At 50.9% G+C, this 22432-nt stretch overlaps 11 protein-coding genes and 1 non-coding gene across 12 annotated transcripts; 6 read left to right on the forward strand and 6 right to left on the reverse strand.

Moving 5' to 3' along the window:
* Window positions 1–9: 9 nt before the first annotated feature.
* CPR2 (Peptidyl-prolyl cis-trans isomerase) lies at window positions 10–1221 on the reverse strand. The gene is made up of 3 exons (XM_024466621.1): window positions 712–1221; window positions 536–662; window positions 10–480 (listed from the first exon to the last, which is right to left on the reverse strand). The coding sequence occupies exons 1-3, from the start codon at window positions 1121–1123 to the stop codon at window positions 309–311; spliced, it is 711 nt and encodes a 236-aa protein (XP_024325314.1). The 5' UTR covers window positions 1124–1221; the 3' UTR covers window positions 10–308.
* VC83_02972 (uncharacterized protein) lies at window positions 1222–1912 on the forward strand. The gene is made up of 3 exons (XM_024466622.1): window positions 1222–1317; window positions 1417–1728; window positions 1790–1912. Exons 1-3 carry the CDS (start codon window positions 1315–1317, stop codon window positions 1832–1834), a joined length of 360 nt encoding a protein of 119 aa, XP_024325313.1. The 5' UTR covers window positions 1222–1314; the 3' UTR covers window positions 1835–1912.
* A 430-nt stretch (window positions 1913–2342) lies between these two features.
* VC83_02973 (uncharacterized protein) lies at window positions 2343–4002 on the reverse strand. Its single transcript, XM_024466623.1, has 2 exons — window positions 3617–4002; window positions 2343–3429 (listed from the first exon to the last, which is right to left on the reverse strand). Exons 1-2 carry the CDS (start codon window positions 3909–3911, stop codon window positions 2648–2650), a joined length of 1077 nt encoding a protein of 358 aa, XP_024325312.1. The 5' UTR covers window positions 3912–4002; the 3' UTR covers window positions 2343–2647.
* Window positions 4003–8763, reverse strand: VC83_02975 (uncharacterized protein). Its single transcript, XM_024466625.1, has 6 exons — window positions 8156–8763; window positions 7453–7893; window positions 7281–7360; window positions 6025–7223; window positions 5525–5976; window positions 4003–5473 (listed from the first exon to the last, which is right to left on the reverse strand). The coding sequence occupies exons 2-6, from the start codon at window positions 7458–7460 to the stop codon at window positions 5458–5460; spliced, it is 1755 nt and encodes a 584-aa protein (XP_024325310.1). The 5' UTR covers window positions 7461–7893; window positions 8156–8763; the 3' UTR covers window positions 4003–5457.
* Window positions 4246–4926, forward strand: VC83_02974 (uncharacterized protein; the record flags this gene model as incomplete). The annotated part of the gene is made up of 1 exon (XM_024466624.1): window positions 4246–4926. One exon carries the CDS (start codon window positions 4246–4248, stop codon window positions 4924–4926), a length of 681 nt encoding a protein of 226 aa, XP_024325311.1.
* On the reverse strand, window positions 8755–10696 carry VC83_02976 (uncharacterized protein). The gene is made up of 4 exons (XM_024466626.1): window positions 10247–10696; window positions 9988–10194; window positions 9773–9937; window positions 8755–9721 (listed from the first exon to the last, which is right to left on the reverse strand). Exons 1-4 carry the CDS (start codon window positions 10622–10624, stop codon window positions 9491–9493), a joined length of 981 nt encoding a protein of 326 aa, XP_024325309.1. The 5' UTR covers window positions 10625–10696; the 3' UTR covers window positions 8755–9490.
* A 94-nt stretch (window positions 10697–10790) lies between these two features.
* On the forward strand, window positions 10791–14345 carry APL5 (AP-3 complex subunit delta; the record flags this gene model as incomplete). The annotated part of the gene is made up of 6 exons (XM_024466627.1): window positions 10791–10858; window positions 11111–11229; window positions 11281–11477; window positions 11529–11912; window positions 11960–12185; window positions 12235–14345. The coding sequence occupies 6 exons, from the start codon at window positions 10791–10793 to the stop codon at window positions 14343–14345; spliced, it is 3105 nt and encodes a 1034-aa protein (XP_024325308.1).
* Window positions 14346–14697: 352 nt separating this feature from the next.
* VC83_02978 (uncharacterized protein) lies at window positions 14698–15625 on the forward strand (the record flags this gene model as incomplete). Its single annotated transcript, XM_024466628.1, has 2 exons — window positions 14698–14797; window positions 14856–15625. The coding sequence occupies 2 exons, from the start codon at window positions 14698–14700 to the stop codon at window positions 15623–15625; spliced, it is 870 nt and encodes a 289-aa protein (XP_024325307.1).
* A 60-nt stretch (window positions 15626–15685) lies between these two features.
* Window positions 15686–16309, reverse strand: VC83_02979 (uncharacterized protein; the record flags this gene model as incomplete). Its single annotated transcript, XM_024466629.1, has 2 exons — window positions 16144–16309; window positions 15686–16093 (listed from the first exon to the last, which is right to left on the reverse strand). Exons 1-2 carry the CDS (start codon window positions 16144–16146, stop codon window positions 15686–15688), a joined length of 411 nt encoding a protein of 136 aa, XP_024325306.1. The 5' UTR covers window positions 16147–16309.
* Window positions 16310–16454: 145 nt separating this feature from the next.
* VC83_02980 (uncharacterized protein) lies at window positions 16455–17313 on the forward strand. The gene is made up of 3 exons (XM_024466630.1): window positions 16455–16657; window positions 16719–16845; window positions 16897–17313. The coding sequence occupies exons 1-3, from the start codon at window positions 16523–16525 to the stop codon at window positions 16956–16958; spliced, it is 324 nt and encodes a 107-aa protein (XP_024325553.1). The 5' UTR covers window positions 16455–16522; the 3' UTR covers window positions 16959–17313.
* Window positions 17314–17474: 161 nt separating this feature from the next.
* On the forward strand, window positions 17475–17593 carry VC83_02981 (the record flags this gene model as incomplete). Its single annotated transcript has 1 exon — window positions 17475–17593. It is a non-coding gene; the product is annotated as a tRNA-Leu (tRNA).
* Window positions 17594–18070: 477 nt separating this feature from the next.
* On the reverse strand, window positions 18071–22426 carry PAN1 (actin organization and endocytosis protein). The gene is made up of 2 exons (XM_024466631.1): window positions 21607–22426; window positions 18071–21559 (listed from the first exon to the last, which is right to left on the reverse strand). The coding sequence occupies exons 1-2, from the start codon at window positions 22206–22208 to the stop codon at window positions 19012–19014; spliced, it is 3150 nt and encodes a 1049-aa protein (XP_024325551.1). The 5' UTR covers window positions 22209–22426; the 3' UTR covers window positions 18071–19011.
* Between the last annotated feature and the right edge of the window lie 6 nt (window positions 22427–22432).

A 22432-nucleotide genomic window follows, 5' to 3' on the forward strand; every position in this document is an offset into this window, starting at 1 on the left:
ATAACTTTTGGATCTACTCATTTGAATGAATGCTATTTACTCGCCCTAAACTAAACTCAAACTTTTCCCCTATTGGAAGCAGTCTACTGCGACTTGCTGTAACGTACATACAAAGCCACACATCCACTGATAACAACCAGAAACAGCAGCTTCTGGAAGATGCTGATCCCCTCCGGCGACGGGGTCTTCATCGTATGAGTGTCTGCACCGATAATATCATCGCTTTCTAAGCCTGCGAGGTTGCACAGAACGGATCAGCGGGTCCAGGGAAGCTACAATGCTAGATACGTTCAGGAAGGGTAACGGGTTTAAAGGTCGACATGCAGACCTTCTGCGGGGACCTCGAGCTCGCCGCTCTTGGTGATGGTGACGCTATCCTTGGGCTTATCGCCGCTGCCCTTGGGTACGTCCTCGATCTTCTGGACGATCTCGTAGCCCTCAAGGACCTCGCCGAAGACGACGTGCTTGCCATCGAGCCAGCTAGGGGGTGTTAGTTGGTGCATTAACTTAAATGGATGCTGCGGGCGGGACTAACCTGGTAATGGCGGTGGTGATGAAGAATTGGGAGCCATTGGTGTCCTTGCCTGCGTTGGCCATGCTGAGAAGACCAGTCTTGGTGTGCTTTAGCTTGAAGTTCTCATCCTTGAACTTGTCGCCGTAGACTATCCCAATTAGCCAATTTACCTCTCCTGCGTCACGTCCATCACTTACTCGACTTTCCGCCGGTGCCATCACCCTTGGTGAAGTCACCACCCTGGATCATAAAGTTCTTGATAACACGGTGGAAGCTCGACTTCTCATATCCAAAGCCCTTCTCGCCAGTGGCGAGAGCGCGGAAGTTCTCAGCCGTCTCCGGGACAGTCTTGCCGTAAAGGCCCATCACGATGCGGCCGAGCGGCACATCGCCATGGGAGACATCGAAGTAGACCTTGTGGGTGATCTTCGGGCCCTTGGAGGCCGTGGCGGTCTGCGCGAAGAAGACGAAGGCGGCCGTGAGGATGAGTAGCACGGAGACTACGCTGCGCTGGAGGGTGAACATCTTTGCACAATTGTATCGTGGAAAATAGATGTTGTGGTTGTTGATTGGGAAGGCAGTGGCGGGGCATAGGTGTTCGATTGGCATCCTGAGGGAAAGTTAGCACGTGATCCAGAGAATTCGTGGTGGTCCGTGCGGAAAAACCATGCAAGCCGCCGAAATGTTTCTCGAGGCTCAGAATCCCGAAGACAGTGAAGCAGATACGAACGCCAATTGTCTCCAATTGCAATTCCTCAAACTCGCAGACGTGCGAATTGGCCCCCTCAATATCTCTCACAATGGTACGCCCTCCGTCTTCCGAGGCCCCCAACCACAAACCCCCCGCCCTCGACCCCCACAACTCCAAGAAATATAGTACAGCACAGCTAACCCCCCCCCAGGTTTTCCTCCTCGGCATCAACTTCCCCGAATCCAAATTGGCCACCATCGCCCTCCAATCTTTCTACGCGCTCGGTCCGCACTCCTGCTCGCGGCTGCTCGCAAAATTCAGCATCCACCCGCTCGCGCGCATCGGCGACATACCGCAGCGCACCATCACTCAACTGACGGCGGAGTTGTCGAACATGACGATCGAGAATGATGCAAAGAGGACGATGAGAGAGGATATTAGGCGGTTGAGAGACATGGGGAGTTATAGGGGGAGGAGACATGCTATGGGGTTGCCGGTTAGGGGACAGCGCACGAGGACGCAGGTATGTTTGCTCTTTCTGTTAGGTGTGATAGTGAGAGGGGATAGAGGCTAACAGGGGACAGATTATGACGGCGTCGAGGCTGAATAAGGTCGAGCGGGCGAGGTGAGAGTGGGGAAGTGTATGTTTTGGTGGATATAGATGGGATGGCGTTAGAAGGCGTGGAATGTATTGTACTGTACGATACGAGAGAATCAAACTCTATTATATATACGCTATATACTATACTGTGGATCCTGAATTCTGTGCCAAAATGAGAGTCTTCCAGTGTCTAGCACGCTTTTCCTCTGTTGTAAGAGGCTGTCCTGTCGACTTCACCCGTTGGAAGTTGACTCGACACCTCCGTGGATATAGACACGGGCTGGCTTCGAAGGCTACAGAGGGTCTGTTGAATTGAAGATGGGGGAGCTTTCTTATTTTTAAAGAATGTAATGAACTTTTTTGTTTCCTCCATCTCATAATCTGCAACGTGAACAAAATTCGTGCGGGATTGAAAAGTCCGAGCCAGGTTCCCTTCATCTCCTGGACTAAGGCAGCTGCAATCGTACATGCACAAACATCATTTCGAGTCGTAATGTGACGATCTGCATTCTTATATATGGACCTTTATTTAATTATCTTTCCCATATACACTCATCTGCTCGAGACTATCTAGAACATCAGTCTCCTTGGCATCAGTCACTCAGGAGGCATAATTGCCTCACAGAATCTCAGCCCTTCGGAAGCCTCGACAATTTCTCAAGAGGTAAAACCTTCACACAAGAGTTAAGCTTCGACCCGGGGGAGAAGGGCTATTGTCCAATCCAGCCATACCCAAGTCCTGTTGTAGGTACATTTGTTATCGCCATGTTGTTCTGAGCATTCTTTATACGGCATAGGAGCCGGACGTGCTTTTTATTTCATCACACGATCGTAGCTTCGTTCAACTGACGACCTCCGAACTGCTTGTGGTGTCTGCGGCCTTGCGAAACCGCCCCTGCATCCAGCATCGATACATCTTGAGCTGCTTGGCGCGATTGACAAGCAGTCTGCGATCCACGCCCAAGCTGACAATCTCAAATCTCGGGGCAGCAGGCGCATCGCCGCCAGCAGACACACCCTCGCCCGACCAAATCTCTTCCAGCTCGTCCTTCTCAAAAAAGTAAACCCTCGTGCCATCCCCACGAACATAAAAGTTCTCCTCCATGTACCGTCCCTTCTTGAAGCGGACCTGGGCCAGGTCTCCGCGGCCGTAGTCCCGGAATAGCACCTCGCCGCCTGGCTTCAGCACGCGATAGATGTTCGACACAGCCTGACGCCATTGCGTCGGCGAGAGAGCGGAGAATATGAATATCATCAGGACGACATCTACAGAGCCCTCGGCGAGTCCCGGCGGGAGTTCTCGCGCCGCGGCATCCCAGACGTCGGCCTGGATTTGACTCGTATTATAGGCATCATTCTCACGCATCACTTTGACGGCTATCTTGGAGAAATCGCAGGCATGGATTTTAAGGTTTGGATTTTGATTATTTGCAATAATAGGAAAGGCGGTGTTGCCAGCACCGGCACCGACCTCAAGGAGCGTGCAGGGACCGTAGTCTGCGAGCGTGACTTCGGCAAGCACGGGGAACTCCTGACGAAGCCACTTGCGGTCTTTGAAGAAATTAGACGTGTTGTTTTTATAAAACTGGTTCCACCACTTAGCGGGATCGGAGTTAAATCTGTCTGAAGAAGCATTAGCGGAGATTCTTGAGAATTGTGTGATCAAAAAAGTAATGCTTTTGACTTTATATCAGATAGGAGCGAAAGACGTTGCTATGTTTGTATCATTCAGGGATCCGTAGACCTCAGATGAACTATGCATTTTGAATCATCATGAAAGTGGTGCGCATAAGAAAAGATGGAAACTCACTCTTGTCAAAATCAGAAACCGGAGCTTCACGCTGCTTCGCATATTGTACTTCAGAATACTCCTTGTAGGCATCATCTGTTTCCACATGGTCCCACGCGTTAAATTCAAATACGTTATCCTTCTCTTTGAGTAACCGCGATCCAAACTGGAAAGGGTCAGTTCGTTTCATATTGTGCTGAGGGTCATGAGACAGATGTGCGGGGACGTCCCCGCCAATAGGCTGAGCCTGCTCACTCTGATCCTGTGCAACTGGCACAATCGCAGTGTCCACCGGAATCTCCATGTCCGCACCCATCTCAAAAAGCAGTAGTCGCTCCTGAAACTTCGGGAGAAACTAGGGCTGTTTGTCGTTGGAGATTTGGGTTTGTTGAGAGTATTATGGAAGAAGGTTTTTGTCAAGAACACAAAAACTTTTTTGTCGTATTTAAGGTGCGGCTCATTATGTAAGCGAGTTTCGGGAAGGAAATGGACAGGGATCAGTTAGCTGGCTGGTGAGTTTATCTAGCTTCCAAATATCGCAATGTTTTTTGTCTGCGACTTCATGTGTACATTACCTGGGGCGGAATACCTAGCATAATGAAAATTGTTTTTTGAAGCGATCAATAACTCTCTTTTTTTTACCTTCCACCATGGCGTGTCCGATTCCACTTCGAGTTATGCGCCGCATTTCCTCTGTCAGACCCCAGAACTTTCGCCCAGTTGCGCCAATTCGACGAAGCTTTCTCACCCTTCCAGGCTCCGAACTCATTACTCTGAAGGAAACTCGAATTCTCCCGTACGAATCGTCAAGTTTATATACCCTGATCGCCGACGTGGACCTCTATTCAAGCTTCATACCTTATTGTCAAGAATCCCGAGTCACAAAATGGTCAGAACCAGATACCAAGGGGAAGAGATGGCCCGAGCAAGCAGACTTGAAAGTTGGGTGGGGAGGGTTTGAGGAGACATTCACAAGCAAGCTCAATTGCGTCTCAGACACCATTGTCGAGGCCCTCGGGGGTGATGCTGTGCCCGCCGTTTCAAAACAGCATTCACTTGGTCGCCTTTCGAGAATAGAGTCTCCTGCTATACCCAATAACATCTTCAAGCGGTTATCAACGAGGTGGACGGTGAAGCCGCTTTTAGGACAACCCGCTACGTCTGGAGTCTCTCGCGTTCTCACAGAGGTGAACCTGGCGATCGAATTTCAATTCTCAAACCCATTGTATGGATCTCTGAGTAAAGCGGTTGCTCCAAAACTGGCAGAGGTTATGATTGAGGCATTTGAGAAGAGGGCAAAGTTGTTGCTGGACAGCCCAAGGCAGAAGTAGCGGCTTCGAATTGTAACTTGATGAATGGCTGGGATGAAAGGCTGCAACAGAAGAAGGCAACGATAATGAGTGTGCTGCATACAAATGGCGTTGGGGGTCGGTCCGAAAACCTATAATACTGTACATACAAATTCCAAATTCCAACATTCGCTCTCACTGATGCAAACTTCTCACATCTCGTATATTAATTCACATCATTCTCATATAATAACAGGTCGTATAAATAGTCATCGAATCTAAATCCTCCAACAAGGGTATAACAACTCCATATATCCCAAATGCTACATCGATAAATAAAGTCGTAAATTTGCTACATATTCTTCCCCTCCCCCCACGTGTCGGCGAGACATAAATGCTCCAGGTCTACCTCTTGGAGCGTCGTGACCAGAACTTGCGATCTCAACTTGGCTGGCGCAGTTCTGAGTCGCCTGTGCTCTACCAGACCGTGACTGCGTAGAGCCGTCGTCCATGACGGCCCCCGCCCCTTAGTTTCTTCAAACGTGGCTAATATTTTGCCAAAAAGCATTATTCTCAACCCTTCTTTGCCCTATTTTCCGTTAGAAATTGCCGCATCAGATCATTTACGCTTGTTACTCACCTTCCCTTCCCACCCTTCGCAGGTTTGCTTCCACCTCCTCCAAATAGACCCCAAGATGACTTCTCTGTCTTCTTCTTCTTCGGAACATTGTCATCTATCACCATGACCGCAGGCATTCCTCCAGGACCTGAATCAGGCCAACCGCCAGCTGGGGGTGGTGGTGGTGGTGGTGGTGGACCCCTGTCTCGGCCCCTAGGCGCCGCCTTCTGCGAGTGTCGTTTCCCATGAGCTTGGGGAACTGGCACGGGCGGTGGGCCAGGCTCCGGCTTTGGAGGCTCTGGCATAGGCCACATGTGCATCGTAATTGCCCAGTCAGGTTCAATCATCGTTTCCCATACTTGGGGAAGAATGATCTCGCCATTAGGTCCAATCAGGTCATAATGGCCTTCCTGGACGTGAGGGCCAATGACTTCCACGTGAAGGAATGCTTGTCGAATGAGATCTTCCATTCCCTATTTCTGTTAGTACATAATTCACGCCAAGGGACCAAAAAAACTTACTGCCCATGTTTGGCAAAGATGATACGGAAAACTGAACTTGCGGCCAACAGCATCCTTGAACTTGATCGGCTTCTTTTTCACCTCCTTCGGCGGGGCAGCTAAAGCCTTCGCGGCGTCTGCTTCAGCTTTGGCCACCTTGATCTCCTCCTCAAATTTGGCCTTCAAATCTGCTTCGTACTTCTTCTTCGCCTCGGCTTCAGCTTTTGCCTTCTTCTCGTCGTCCTTTGCCTTCTGCACGGCGGCAACCTCAGCATCAAACTTGGCTTTCGCGTCAGCAACTTCCTTGGCTCGCGCCGCTGCTTCCATCGTTGCCTTCATCTTGGCAACTTCTTCGGCGACCCTCTTATTTGTGGCGGCAGTATGTTCGGCGTCATCCTTCGCCTTTTGCTCTGCCGCCACCTTGTCGTTGAAAAGTTTTCGCGATTCTTGAAGTGCCTTTTGAAGTTCAGCCAACTTCTTCTCCACTTCGGGGTCGGCAACAGGCGCGGGAGGTGGTGCTGGAGTCGCCGGCGCAGGTGCCGGGGCTGGAGTTGGCGCAGGCGACTCGTGGGGAGGCGGGACCGGCTGAGAATAGTGATAATAAGGCGATTGGCTTCCCGATGTTCCTTGGCCTTGATGCGGCACCCCGTATTGGGGGTAGCCGCCATATGGTGGCGCTTGCCCGTATGGCATCATTTCATGCCCACCAAAGCCGCCAAGTGGCTGCTGGCCGGGAGGATAGTGCTGCCCTGGCGGATAGTAGCCTTGCTGGCCAACCCCGGCGGCGGGTGAGAAGGGGTTCTGGGGGTACCCGTGCGAGCTAGGAGGAGGCCCGAACGGCACTACCGGCCCAGCCGCTCCAGGGAAAGGTGGTGGCGGCGCACCTACAGTGTAGCCGGAGGCAAAGCTTTGCGGATATCCTGCCGGGGGCGGCGGCGCCCTGCCGCCATATTGAGGATGTTGCGATGGGAAGCCTCGGCCATAGCCCGGGTAGTCCTCTATGGACGCCACACTCGATGGCGGGTTCGGCCTTGGCCGATGCGAGCGTGGTTGCTGGTGGCGAGAGCTGTGGTCAGACGACGATGTCTGCCTTCGAGAGGAGCCTCTACGGATCGAGGGAGCGGGTTGGCTCGAGTTCCTGTATATCGGCTGCTGTCTGGAACGGGAAGCAGGCTCCGACGGCTCGGGGTCTTCGGGGTATATTGGATCCCATGTATCGTCTAGAGGGTCAGAATCTTCGTGGTTTATGACGGTATTTAAGACATGGACTCCAGTACCTGTTGAGCTTCCTCCCGTGAAGGAAGATCGAGAAGAGCTATTCGACGGGGAGTGGTTGTCGAGATCGACTTTTACGGCTCTGCGCAGCGACGTTCGTTAGTGGGCATTGTGGGGTCTCGGAGCGGTGAAAGTGCACTGTCTTATTAAAAGGAAAAGGAATGTATGACTTACGGCGGCATTTGTAATTCGGTGTAGGGTATATCTCCAGGTCGCGACCGTCTCCTTGGGGGAGAGTCGAGACGGAGATATCCTTTTTGTGTTTATAATCCCTGACGTTGACACGCAGGTAAAGGTCGGCTGCAACAGGCTACGGCTGGAATGTGGATTTTTTCGCGGTCGATATGTAAGGCGCCAACACTGGCTGGATCTTGACCGCCAAATACTTGTCGCGCGAGTAAAACGGCGAAACAGCAGGTAATCGGCGCAGAGTTTGGTGTGTTGTTTTGTTTACTTTGGTTGTTTGGTGGTACTCGTGGGGATGTGGGGCCGAGACGTCAACAAGGTACATGCGATCGATTGTGAGTGATTGGTATTTGCGATGACGACTACTTCGTAACGGCGTTGCTTTGGAGATGGTTGACGGGGTAAAAGTGTGTCAGGACGATATCTGAACTGAGATGCGATCATGGTTAGTGAGGGGTTTCGATGTGGGTGATGGATGGCAATCGAGACGCCGTTGGCAAGGCACGATGGTCCTACAACCCAAAAAACAGCCCGAAGACGGCGAAATCGAAAAGAAACGCAGTGGATTCCCGGCAAACACTTGTTTTAACATCGGCCTTCCCGTCAGTCATCAAACAAATGGCTCGGGCGGGAGTCAGACGTTGGAATACTGCCTGCAGACAGCTAGGATTGTTTTCGAATTAAGACAAACCTTTTTCGTGGGTTGATGGTCTATCAAGGTAGATATATAAAAGTATGCTGTACTTGACCACCTCGCGATCAGTTTAAAAATGTAGCGAAGAAGGTATCTTTGGTCTGTGGTCTCCAAGGGTTTCCAAAACAATAAAGTAATCAGTGTAACGGGTGACTCCAAAAGGTGGTTCTGTTTTTGTCTCCTCTGGTCTTTGGGCAGCCTCCAGGATATGTGGCGAAGCCCTGTCCCTGTTGTGGATTGTGGAACTGCCAAAAAAAAATACTCGCAGGATATGCGATGCTGTTGAGAGAGAGAGAGAGAGAGAGAGAGAAAAGATCCAGCAGTGTCCGTCCTATGGGGTGGAGTGTTTTTGTGTATAAAGTCCTCCGTTCGAGTGGGCCAGGCAGTCCGGTATTTGTAGGGATAAATGTAAGGCTCCTATGGCCTTTTCTTGGGGAATGAATATGGTTTTCTGAAAAGATTCCTGAAGGTCACGAACATATTGGTTCTGAGAGATTCGCTTCGCCTTGTGGTTTGTGGTTGAGGAACAACCCAAAATGTCACAAAAGCCTTGTGGATTGTGGAAAACACTTATACACTTCTGGTACAAATACTGTGGGGAAGGTCTGAAGAGTTATTGACATTTTATTTCGTGGCCGTTCTTTGTCTAATATACAGATGCCAACGCCCAAGCTCCACCAGGATTGCCCGGCCACAGTGATGAAAATTTGCTGTCAATCCCAAAAACAGCCCACAAGAACATCTGGCAACACCTGGATGTGACTCAATATGGGAGCCCAGTGGATCTCACCAAGGGATCTACACGGTATTCAGTGCGTTGGGCAATTTGCGCAACAGCCCAAGGCCACGCACTCCAAGGCAACAGGGATTAATTGTCGGAGAAAGCGCTGGGGATCAGATCCATTCCCCAATCCACTGCCTTGGAACCAGGTTAAAACAGTCGACGAGGCTCACCGAACAAAAAACTGCCGCCCAAGATCAAGGTTGATGCCCAAGCCTTCCGCGATCCTGCATGGAAGGAAAGCCACATCTTCTTTTTTGGTCCTATCAGGCCCCAACGCCCAAAAGTACTTCCGGCGCGATCAGACATGCCACGTACTATAACAGCTAAACAAAATTCGCTTCTTGGCACAATGTCATCAGAGACTAACGCCACGACAATTGCAGTTGTGCCAATTGGGCCCACCATCGCCATCATGGTCTGACCAGATTGTCTCGATTTTCGGATCGAGACGCGATCGTCAGCCCTACACCCGGGTCTTCAGAATACAGCGCTCATCAGTCAGTTCCGTACCTTGCGTGGATATTCCTTGCCCGCGTCACCGCACCGAACTAACGGATGGTTTTGACTGCGTCTCGGTCAAGTAGTTCTCGTGCTGCGATAAGCTCTGCTGCGTCATATCCCTCCCAACCAGCTTCTCGTGCGACGCTCCGGCGCACAATTTCCGTAAGTTTGGCAGTTGCAAGCAGGTTAAGGCTCTGTATAGTTTTGACGCTCGGTGTCGAATCAGCCTTGAACTTATTCGATCCTTCCGACAAGGTAAGCAATGCACGAGAAGTTGCCTGTCAAAGGTTAGTTTTCGCGTGGACACTATTTATAAATGGCCAACATACAAGCTTCAGGCCGTAAAACCCCCTGAGATAGTCATCGCACAGCTCAATACTTCTTGAAAACCTTCGTACAGATTCGAAGAGGTACTTTTCAGTGGTATTGTCCTTCCCTGTACTTCCATCGGTCCCGGCGCTGGTAAACAGGAGCTCTCCAAGTCTCGCGTGTATCTTTCAATGGTTAGCCAATAGATTTGTACAGCGGTTTATAATATCCTTACATTCCAAGCGTTCGGTGTTATTAACAAGACCTCCTCCAAAGCAAAGATGCTCTGCTGATAGAGTCCTTGGGAAGCATATAAGTCGCTGATTTCGGCCCACGCTTCCGCATCAGTTGGAGAACAGTCGAGAAATTGAGCAAGGGCTGAAATGGCCTCTGCTTGTTTTCCTTTCGACTTCAGGAGAGCTATGCGCCGTTTTGAAACAGGCTGTAGAGAAGTCAGCTACATCTCCTGTAATGAGGTATGCAGGAAAACAAACCATATTGCCCGGGTCACTCTTGAGTATAGCATCGTATTCCGTCAAAACCCTTTGCAGCTCGGCATCATTCTCCGCTGTTGCTTCCTGGTATAGTCCTTGTAATGCCATGAGCCTCTCATTGCTTCCCCCAAACCTGCTCAACAGCCTGTCCAAGCATACGCGGGCCGACTGCTTGTCGCCAGTGCGGAGGCATGATAGCATGAGGTTTTCGTACGTTGTCCATAGTTCTGGGGTTTCTGGCGCAGCATATACGGACGAAAGAGAGTATGGAGCGATCGACGATGGGGTCGTCGAGAGTAGCACAGGAGCTTGTTGGGACAATTGCAGAGCTACCGAGGGCGGCAGGTGGGCAGGTTGTTGGAGAATTGACGAAGACATCTTCTTTTTGTAGAGCTATCCGTTGAAATATAATTCCAGGAGATGCGACAGCTTGTATCCGACTGATGAGGCACAACCGTATGAGGTGAGGTTGATAGTACATACGGAGTAGTGAACCACAGAAAGGGTGCACGGTCCACCAAGGTAGGGGCCGCGTTCTTCGACCATGATGCACCCAAGCCTGTCTCGTTTGGTGGGGCAACATCTTCGAGACGCTGATAATGTGCTGCTACGGTGTATTAAGACAACAAATGGCCTAGCACTTCGGCGACACTTCCTTACCATATTCTACTTTTAGGGGTTGCCTTGGGAAGGCTAATATAGAAATCCGTGGCACTCTATCCCCGCCCCGTCCCATTCGTTGATATCGGGGCGCTTGAACAGCTCTCATGGATGGGGAGGGAGCACCCTGCGACAGAGCCTCAAGATGTACGTCCTCTCCACTCATATATGAAGGCTGCCGAGATCTTTACTGACGCGCCCCAGGTTTGAAAAATCCCTCTATGACCTCATAAGAGGATTGCGGAACCACAAGGGCAACGAGAAGGCATACATACAAAACAGCCTCAAAGAATGTCGAGCAGAAATCCGTGGGCAGGACATGGGTTAGTGGATATTCTGTGCCTACTGTACAGCCATGCTGACAGCCCCATTAGATGTCAAGGCGACAGCTTTGCTGAAGCTTGTCTATCTCGAAATGTTCGGACATGATATGTCCTGGGCTTCCTTCCATGTGCTCGAAGTCATGTCCTCCGCCAAATATATACAAAAAAGGGTTGGCTACCTCGGAGCCGTCCAAAGTTTCCGCCCTGATACAGAAGTCTTGATGTTGGCGACAAATTTGTTGAAGAAGGTTCATATCGTCCATCTTATGAGCTGAGAACTATACTGACACCATTGCAAGGACATCGTCTCCGCATCTCTAACGACAATGTCTCTCCCAATTATAACTTTACCTCACATTATCACCTCATCTTTAGCCATGTCCGTGCTATCCGATTTACTTCCTCGTTTGACACACTCCAGCCCAACGGTTCGGAAAAAGACAATCGTTACTATATATCGCCTGGCCCTGGTTTACCCCGAAACGCTACGGCCGGCGTGGCCCAGAATCAAAGAACGTCTAATGGACGACAACGAAGACTCCAGTGTTACTGCAGCCATTGTCAATGTAATCTGTGAGCTTGGATGGCGGCGTCCTCAGGATTTCCTGCCTTTAGCCCCAAGGTTGTTTGAACTGCTGGTCGATGGAGGAAATAATTGGATGGCAATCAAATTAATCAAACTTGTCAGTCGTCATGAGCCTTTATTGGGAAACAACACTGACTTGACTAGTTTGCGACGATGACTCCTTTAGAGCCTCGCCTTGTTAAAAAACTGTTACCCCCTCTGACATCGATCATCCGGACTACACCTGCAATGTCGCTCTTGTATGAATGCATCAATGGCATTATTCAAGGTGGGATATTGGGAGGGACGGACAATGAAAGCGAAGATGAGATTGCTACTTTATGTGTCACCAAACTTCGTGGTATGATAATGGTTGAAGGCGACCCTAACTGTAAGTACCGACCCTTCCATGAATACGAGCCGGCCCTAACAATATTCAGTGAAATACGTTGCACTGTTAGCCTTCAACCAGATTGTATTGACTCACCCATATCTCGTATCACAGCAAGAAGATGTTATAATGGACTGCATAGACAGTCCAGATATGTCCATCAGACTGCGAGCACTAGATCTAGTTGTGGGCATGGTCAGCAGCGATAACCTCATGTCTATTGTTGGTCGATTAATGCGCCAATTACGGAGCGTAACCTCGACGGATTCCCAGGATAGCGGTTCACCCAGTCCAGCTGCATTCGATTCTGACGAAGAAAACCCAGGGGTAAATATGAGGTCGAATCGGAACGCCGCTACATATAATCTTCCGGACGACTACAGGAATGATGTTATTCTGAGGATTCTAAAGATGTGCTCAAGCAGCAATTACAACAATCTTGTTGATTTTGAGTGGTATATTGATATCCTGATTCAACTCGCCCGCAACGCGCCCAGGCACATCCCAACTTCTGCTGCCGACTCGCATACTCTCGCCAACGACTCTGGAGAGTCAGATGTGGCTGAAAATATAGGAAATGAGTTACGAAACGTTGCCGTCAAGGTTAAGGCAATACGTGCCAGCGCTACGAGAGCTGCGGAGTCCATAATAGTGGATGGTTTGCACGGGGCAGTGCCCCAAATTGCCGAAAAGAGAGGAATCTTACGGCCCGTGACGTGGGTTGTGGGAGAGTACGCTCCATATCTATCCTATCCAGAAGACGTGCTGGTTGGTCTCCTGCATTTTACAAAACCACAGTCAGATCCCGAGGTGCTCGCGATGACGTTACAAGCCATACCAAAGGTGTTTGCCCATTTGTCAGGGAACGAATCTATGGAGTGGTCCGCTGAGAGGAAAACCATGCTGTCACTTCTGATGGCTCGCATACTACATACTATGGAGCCATTGGCGTTGCACCCGAATCTGGAGGTGCAGGAAAGAACCACGGAATTTGTAGAGCTCCTACGGCTAGCTGCAGAGGCTTCTGCTGGTCAAGAGGCATCTTCAACCACGGATCAGTACGACGCACCTTTGTTGTTAACCCAGGCAATACCGTCACTATTTGCGGGCCTTGATCTCCACTCCATTGCCCCAGGCGCTCAAAGCAATGTACCTATGCCGGCCAATCTTAACCTTGATCAACCTATCACTGCCAATTTAAATGAGCTCCTCAGAGGAGCTGACTCAGGAGCGTACGAGAGAACTGATGAGGACGAATTCCAAGAGTATTATCATCAGAGACCATCAACTTTAAGTTTATCAATGGCGGATCCCGCAATCAACCGCCTCGCAGAAACCCCCGAGGAGAAGCCTCAGTCGTATCAGCGCGATACGGAAGACACATACTTGGATCCTGACATTGTTGCTCGCAGGAGGGCCGAGAGACTGGAAAGAAATAAAGATGACCCATTTTATATTGCTGGCATCAGTTCGGAATCTTCTACATCTACCCCCTTCGACACGATCATCCGAAATGGCAACGGGAATGACCTCGACATTGACTCTATACCAATCATGCAACTCGACCTGGGAAACATGCCATCTGTTGCTCCAGAGCAGAAACCCAAAAAGCGGGCGGCTGTCAAACCTCGCCAACGCATCCAGGTTTCAGCGGATGAGACACTCGCTGCTAGTGGCAGCTCAACCCCGAGGAACGATGATTCGGAGGCCAGTTTAGAAGGGCAACCACGTGCTCGAACAAAGCCAAAGAGGTCGCCTCTTCTTGTAGACTCAAGTAACATAGGAGAGTTTGTTCTTGAAGGTGACGATAACGTCAGCGGAGGATCGGCAGAGTACGAGCATCACCACGATCAGAAAGAGGAAGAAGAAATGGCCAAAGCAATGCAAGAGATTGAGAAGTTGAGGCTGGAAATGCAACGTGCAAATGAGCGTATCCAGGCTGCTCAGGGTGTTCCTCCAGAAGGGACTGTGGTTAAGAAGAAGACCAAGAAAAAGGTTAAGGCTGTTGGTGATGAAGCGACTGGGAAGGTTCCCTCGAAGAAGAAAGCGGAGCAAGCGGATGGGTCTGCTGAGGTTACTACGGTAAAGAAGAAGAGGAAGAAAGTCAAGGCCAAGGAGCCTGAGGCAGGGGGTATCGAGGCCGATGCTGAGAAAACATAACGTTTATTGGATTTCGAGCGCATATGGTCTTGACCTGGGGTATTGTTTTACCAGCCGAACCTACGTCACTTGACAACCAATACTATAAGGCTACTTATTATATATAAACCTTATACTCATTAGGCATCTAAAGAGTTCGATTGAATATAAATTATTTTGTGTGACATAATAAAGACGCACGTGACTCGAATCTGACAGGTCAAGTCAAGATTGTCTTATCGATAACGTTGTTCTCCAGACCTGAAATTTGACAAGCACCCCGGTTCCCTTAAGAACCTCAATCGCTCTCTCCAATACCAAAGATCCCCTCACCTTCCAGCGCAGAGTCTAGCGGTAACCGCTTCGATTGAATATGGCTCCTTCGAAAGAAGACAGCCCCGAGCTGCTCGCCAGTCCATCCATCACCAAGTCGCAAAGAAAAAAGGACAAGGCGGCCAAACGGGAGAAAAAAGGTATTGAATTGATTCACACCACATGCCTGTCAATATGCTTACTGGGATTCCCTGCAAGCTCTTAAGAAGCAAAAGGAGACCGAGACTTCAACGGAGCAGGTCGAAGATGCTGAAAGTATAAAGGCCGCTGCGAAGGCTGAGAGAAAACTTGCCAAGGCTGAGGCATGCAAGGCTGAGGCTACGGTCGAGACAGAGGCGCCGAGCAAATCCAAGAAACGAAAGCATTCTGGGGCCGAGCAGGAGGATGAGGATAAGGATAAGGATAAGGATTCTAAGAAAGCAAAGAAGTCTAAGAAGTCGAAAAAGGCTATGGATTCCGACGGTGACGCAGCAAAACCAAGCAATGCCGGAGAGGACAACGAACAGACTGGGCAGGTAGACGAGGATGCGGCTAAGAAAGAGAGGAAGAGGTTGAGGAAGTTACGGAATGAGAAAGAAGCTTCGGCCAAGGCGGCACCAGAAGCTGCAGCCGTGCTGCCGTCGAAGAAAACGGCGCCTAAACCAGAAGATAAGAGTCACAAGTCAAAAAAGAAGAATGTAGACACCAAGAAGTCAGAAAAGTCAGTAACGGACGGGCCAGTCACGGCGAGCGCTGAGCAGTGGAACCCGGATGCTTTATCTGGTGACGCCGCACGGAAATCTAAGTTTCTCAGGTTACTTGGAGCTGGGAAGAATGCTGGTGCTGCTGGAAGTGCAAAACCGGCCCGGTCCAGTGGGGGGGCTGGTAATGATATTGAACGAGTACAGAGCGAACTTGAAAGGCAGTTTGAGGCTGGTATCCGGTTGAAGCATGGTGGGCACAGCAAGAGGATGGGACTCGGTGCTTAGTAGAGAGCTTATATATGGCGCGGGGCATGTTGTGTGCACCTTTATGGAAGTTAGGGAGCATCAATCTTCAATTCTTATGTTAAATTGAGCCTGAGATATAATGTTTGGTACACTGTGTAGCTTGAAGTTTGGGTCGCGCATTTTGTTGGATATAGCCACGTTGCGCTTACCCCTCGTATCGATTTCACCACCGCCTTGATCCGCCTCATTTATCTGAAGAATACCCTCGAAATTAACTCGAATATCAGACCACCGAACACCACGAATGCTAAAAGGACTAGAAAGCGGACGGATTAGCAGGTGAAGAGCAATCGGGATATAGTGATTTGACGAACCAAGCCAGGTTGGAGACACCGGCGACTTAAAGGTTTGCTGTTTCTTCTTCAATGTGCCCTCTGGCTTCCCCATTTTGGCCCTGTTCTCTTTGGCGAACTTCTGGTTGCTCTTCCGTTGCTGTGGTGTTTGCGCCTGGAGGGAAGATCAGCATTATATCTACTCGGCCCGTGTGTCTTACATACCATTTTGGCCGTGTGTTACTTGGGGCGATCTCGGCGGGTTTCCGAAGTTGATATGATCGTATTCTATTCGAATATGAGATTGTAAGTTTATCTTGAGTTAATTGGAATAATTGTTGGAGATGGATTGTCGTTGGAGTTGAGAAATGGCTGGATTTAGAAACGGTGTCCCCCAGGTCGCACGACATGTACGTACATACATGACCAAAGTAGCTTCCACTAAGCTATAGTAACTCTAGCTCTAGCGGGAGAAGCCGAGGTGCAAAATTATGGGGAACCGCCTCCATTGCACATTGTCATAAATAATCTGTGCCCAACAACACTTTAACAAGAAGTCGTCTGCAGAGTCGGAATTTCATATAGACCCCTTCTTTCAATCGAGATGGCATCACCTTTGAGCGTATCACTTCGTGCTCTACGACAAACCAACAGCCGCCGCTCCGTCACCTCTTTCCGTCGCGCATTTGCTTCCTCACCACCACCCGCCGGCGACGCCCTCAAGCCCGTATCCGGTCACGTATGCAGCTATTCCGAGTCCTCTTTCTTGTTGATGAAAGCTAATTCCCCGACCCGAACAGGTTAACTTCTACAAAACATTCGCCCACCCAATCGCAAAGGTCCTCCTCCTGGCAACATTCACATACCAACTATCGTACTACTTCTGGGTGAAGTTGGAAAAGGACGAGATCAAGTCGGAGCGACAAAGTATGGACCAAGCCAAGACCGGTGCAGAGTGACAAACTCACACATATTCAGATGAAATTCTCCAACTCGAGAGTCAGCTGCAGGCTGCCCTAGCGAAACCCAAGCAACCGTGATTGCCGATTTGACTTTGAGCCTGCGGCCTGAGTAGGCAGTGTTATGGAAATAATAGAGCCAGCTGGAGCTCATTGGATGTGATAGGTAATACCACGGCCGCAGATACTGACCGGTCGGGGGGGAGGATGCGGCCTAATAAAGCTTGCTGTGATGTAACCGCCTTCGCAGGTGATATATATCTGCTTCTAGAAGGGCTACGGGCTACGGATAGGGCATTATACCGTGTGTACGAGTAGCAGGGACATTGTACGATATGAACGGCAGACTGTAATATTGTCCAGGTCAAGCCACGCCTCACCTGTAGGCTGTATAACTAAGCTCTAGATGGCTTGTGTATTTATAGCGATAACCCGTTGAATATATTATATTATCTAAGCTAGATAATCAAAAAATCCATAATTCGCAATTAATTCACAATCATAATTTTTTCCACATTATGATATTATGATATTTTAAATCTCGAACTTTTCGGCAACAAATATTCCAAAATTACACCATACCAGAAACAAACAACCCGGACAGATGGCCGAGATGGTTATGGCGCCAGGTTAAGGTTATACCTTAATACATGTGATATACATCACATAGTTTCCTGGTCACGAAAGTGGCGTGGGTTCGAGTCCCACTCTGTTCATTATCTCCTTGATATTTTTTTGGTGGGCTGGTGGGCTTTTGGGGGGGGGTTATCAGGTGGAGATACGGGTGCCGCGGGATCCATAACAAATTTAATACATGACTATTCACAAAAGGCCACCCACGAGAGAAATTTGCGTGATTATAAAGGTAAAGGGTTGCTAGAATAAACCCCGGGGTGCTATGTACCATACACTCTACTCGACGTCATCGAGCCTCATCCAAATTCCAACACGTCCACTATCTCTTTACAAACTAATCCAAAACCCTACCCGCAACCGCAGCGGTACTCTTATCCTTCGTCTGCGTCTTCCTCAACGTGCGACCGCTCTGGATCTCGCCAAGTAGGGCACTGGGTCTACCCCCAGCTGGCGGTCCGCCTGCAGGAGGCATCGGAGGCGGGGGTGGCCCGGCTCCTGGAGGAGGTGGTGGTGGCGGCGGTGGTGCGCCAGGAGCGCCCATACCAGGCGGCGGTGCACTTGGTGGCGCGCCCATGCCAGGCATTGGTGGCGGTGGTGGAGGCGGAGGTGGAGCGCCACTGGGGGCAGGAGACTCGGCCGTTGGCGACGTCATGCCTGGGCTAACCGGGGAGAAAGCGTGTGTATCGTCAGCAGCAGAAAGGGGGCGGGGTGGTGCCATGGTCCCGAACAGCATCGAGGCCAGCTGGCGGGCGTTTCCGGCACCAGGCCCTTCTTCCTCGTCGGATGAGTCCTCGCGGTCTGAACCGACCACGGACCACTCATCTTCTTCTGGGCGGACGCGGGAAGGTCTTGCACCAGTTGGGTTGGGTTGGACAGGCTCGGGAGCCTTGGCGGCAGCTTGTTGCTGAGGAAGGCGGTGGAATGGGTTAGTGTCCTGTGCAGGAGGCGATGTGACGAGTGGCGATGTGACAGGCACGCCTGCTCCTGGAACTGTTGGCTGGCCCAAGTTCTTGAAGAAGGGGTTGCGGGTGGCGGTACCTGCTTGTGGGGAGCTGATGTTCGAGGTGCTGGCCGCAGCTGCTGGGGGAGAGGTTGCCGTGATAATAGGAGGCGATGGCGGTGGCGGGGATACTTGCTTCTCGGCGGCTCTTGGAGGAGTTGCTGCCTGGGAAGTGATGTCCTGGGGACCCTCCTCGTCTGACGAACTCTCGTCATCAATGGCCTCGAGTTGACGCTGAAGCTCAATCTCTCGTTGGCGAGCAGATTCAATCTCAGCACGCTGGGCGGCAAGCTTTGCTTCCTTCTCCTTCGCCTCAACTTGCGCAGCCTTCCTTCTGCGCCTCTCCTCTTCCTTCTTGATCTTCCCAGCCTTGACTTGCTCCTCGAGGGCTTTCAAGCGGGCCTCGGTGGCCTCACGCTCCTGGGCAATCTCGCGTTCCTGGCGCAGTGCATCATCCCTATCAAGTCAGTATGTTTCCATTATTAGCGTCGATGAGACTTACTCCATTTCCTTAGTTGCTATCTGCTGAGCCTCATGTTCTTGATGAACTCTATCCTCCTCAACCTTTCTTGGAGTTTCCACATCACCCTTAGCAGCCTTCCTCGTTGGAGGTGGGGGTGGCTTCTTAGCAACCTCTGGAGAGGCAGCTGCTGGTGCAGGACGACCCTCCTCCTGAGCAATTCTCGACTGTCTTTCATTCTCGCGCTTCGCATCTTCCTCTTCTGCTTGGCGAAGTTTGGCTGCCCGTTCGTTCTTCTCGCGCTCCATCCTCTGTTGAGCGCTCTCGCCAGACTTGGAAGGAGCCTTGATTCCCAGGGCAGCCAGGCGCTCAGCCATGCGCTGCTCAGCCTGCTGCTTAATGAAGGCAGCTCTTTCTTCAGGGGTCTTGTAAGAGGCGTACGAGCCACCACCACCACTAGGTGCGGGGGAGGTGCTCTGGCGGGAATTTGTCGGCACTGGAGATGCACTGGCCCGGAAACGGGATGCAGACGTGTCGCGATCGCGTCTATCTTCCACTGAGCCCCTGCTGGTAGAACGATCTTCATTGCGGACCCTGGAACTTCTAGTCGACCTCTGCAAATCAAAGATGAAATCCTTGACTTCGTCCTCAACACCAAGTCCATCCTCCCATCTGCGCTTCTCATGCTCGCTCGACGAACTTTGAGATCCTTCTTTCAAGCCATCCTCAAGACCTTGCGCAAACTCACGAACGCTATCCTCGACATCCTTGACCATTCTCTCGTTGTTCTCACGTTCTGTCTTGATTCTAATGTTCTCTTCTTCCAGGCGTTTGGGAGCTGCGAGGTCATCGTCAACAGTCTCGATCTTCTTTCCGGTAAGGGCCGCAGAACGCTGTTGCATCATGGCCTTAGCTCGTGCCTTGAGTCTATCTGATTCGGTCACGATGCCACCTGGCCCAGTTCCAACGATGCTTGATGCACTGCTTGGGTGTGCCTTGGCATCCTTAAGGCGGAAGAGCTCCAGCTTCGCTTCGGCGATGGTGCGCTCTGTGCGGCGGACTTGGCTTGCAATATCAGGCAGACTATCTGTCAAGGTCTGTAATTGACGCTTCAGGGCGCGGCGTTCAGCCCCTGAGTCCACATTTCGGAGTGCTGCATCTGGATGGCTGTCAATGTCCTCTTGAACACGGCGGATGCGCCTGTAAAGTTCATCCGCTTCTCGGCGATCACGTCTGTCAAGAACGTCATCCTCCTCGGCGGCATTCTCATCCTTGAAGTCGAGGGCGTCAAGAACCACTTGCTTCTCGCGGATTTTCTTCTTCAGCTGATCCAAGGTAAGGTCTTCGCTTGTAGTCGAAGACGGTGATTCAGGGCGTGGTGATCCAGTGCCTAAGCGTCTACGAGCGCTTGATTTATATCCAACATCGTCATCGTTGTTCTTGAACACGGTCGCATCTTTACGATTGTTCCTAAGTTGGTTCGAGTCGCCGCGGAACGAGTGGTTCTTCAAGTAGCTGACGCCAGTCTTCTGGGGAAGCAGGTTGGCGCCAGAATCCTTTCTATACGCAGACTCCTGCTGAAGTAGAGACTTCACAGTGCCAATAGAATCGTTGAAGTTTCTGGTCGAAGGTGGTACAAGCTCGGCTGGTAGCTGAGCTGGAAGTGGGTACCCATTGAGCTTTCTGTAGATTAAATGCATAGCAACTGCAAATTCATCCATGTTCAAGCGACCCTTGTTGCCGTTATCTGCCAGCGTCCAAACTCTTTCGAGATCAGGCTTAGGGAGGCCACTCTGTCCAAAGACTTCAATAGCTACATCGCCACCAATGAAGCCCTTGCCCAAACCGTCCCAGGCCTTGAAAAGAGAGTCATATCTCGTCTTCTCATCCTTGGTCACAGCCCATGGAATAACAGCATTTCCAGACAAGCCAGCGGTAGTGAAGTTGCCTTGCTCGCGGCCTTGCTGAGGCATCATGCGAGCTTGTAGCGCATCGATGTTGGGAAGTCCCGTAGCCGGGGCGTTTACCAATCCCCACTGGCCGGGAACTCCTGTGGGCTGAGCGTTGAGGGGCGCTACCATGCCTCCCATCCCACCACCAGGAGGCATTAAACCGCCGCCCGGTCCATACCCAGTTGGCATAGGAGGCATTGGTGGCCGTGGTCCAGTGTAGCCAGTAGCCTGCGGGTTGGTCGCATTTTGAAAGTTATTTTGCAGCTGACCACCAAACCCAATTGGCTGCGGCTGGAACCCTCCTTGGAAGCCAGTTTGTTGCGGCTGCTGAAATCCGGTCATTTGTGCTGTAAGTAGCTGGGAGTTCGATGCCATTGGTTGCGGCTGCTGGATCGTAGGGGGGGACGCAGTTGAAGTGCGAGTATTAAAGTCGGGAACGTTTGTTCTTGGCTGAGGCGCATCGTCCGCGACGCCGAAGTTTATGAGATCGACCATGCTTGAAACTTCATTTCTAATATGCTCTGGGAGCGTCGGCGGTAACTGCTTGCCGATGAGTTTTAAATTACATAGATACATGGCCAATGCGAATTCGGGGAACAATAAGTGTCCTGATCTTGTCGTATCTGCAAGAGTCCTGTTGATGTTAACCGGTGCCAATCTGACAGCAAGACCTATCCGTACCATATTTGGGACAGAGAGTCTCCGTCTAAGTTTGATCGTAATAATATATCCCTAGACTTATCTCCTGAGAGGGCCTGATCATCCCCCGCAGCAGACTTGAAGAGAGTTTCAAATTGCGCCTGGTCTTTAGCGGTAATGAATGACAGTCGTATGCTCGGTATCTTTGTCGACTTGGGTTGTGGTTGTCTTCTGCCCTTCGGTTTCGAATCTCCCGTTTGGAAGGAAGCTGCCATCTGGCTAAACCCAGTCGGCTGGGGCTGGACTGGTGCTTGTGGCTGCTGCTGTTGCTGCTGCTGTTGCTGCTGAGGTTGCTGCATTGGCATCGGCGGAGCTCCAAAGTCTTGCTGGCCATATTGAGGCTGGCTGCCTGGGAAGCCAGTGTAATGGGATTGCAACGGCGCAGGCTGCTGGAAACCGGCCGGCTGAGGTTGAAAGCCCGTAGGCTGCGGGTTCATCGAAACCCCCCCCGTTTGGGCATTCTGTTGCTGAGGAAAGCTATTTGGTTGTTGATTCTGGTTATAGGAGTTGAACTGCTGCTGCTGCGGCGGGCCAGTAGGGCGGCCGGCATTTCCGCCCAGGTACGAGTTGGAGCCCGAAAACATTGCGATATGAAGGAAAAAATGCTAAAATGGGATACAAAACGAAAGCTGATACAAAAGGTTGAGATGTGAGTCCCAACTACAAGTTTTGATGCGGCGGCCTACGTCGCTGACGACAATAGTTACCCAGTTGGGTTCCTAAGACGGAGGCAAGTTCCGCCGCCGCAAATTAGCCAACCCAGCCACTGCCCCGCCCTGGAGGAGTCGGTTTATGCACTCTTGGGCAT

This window comes from Pseudogymnoascus destructans, assembly GCF_001641265.1.
Source record: "Pseudogymnoascus destructans isolate 20631-21 unplaced genomic scaffold scaffold_7, whole genome shotgun sequence".
NCBI lineage: Eukaryota > Fungi > Ascomycota > Leotiomycetes > Thelebolales > Thelebolaceae > Pseudogymnoascus > Pseudogymnoascus destructans.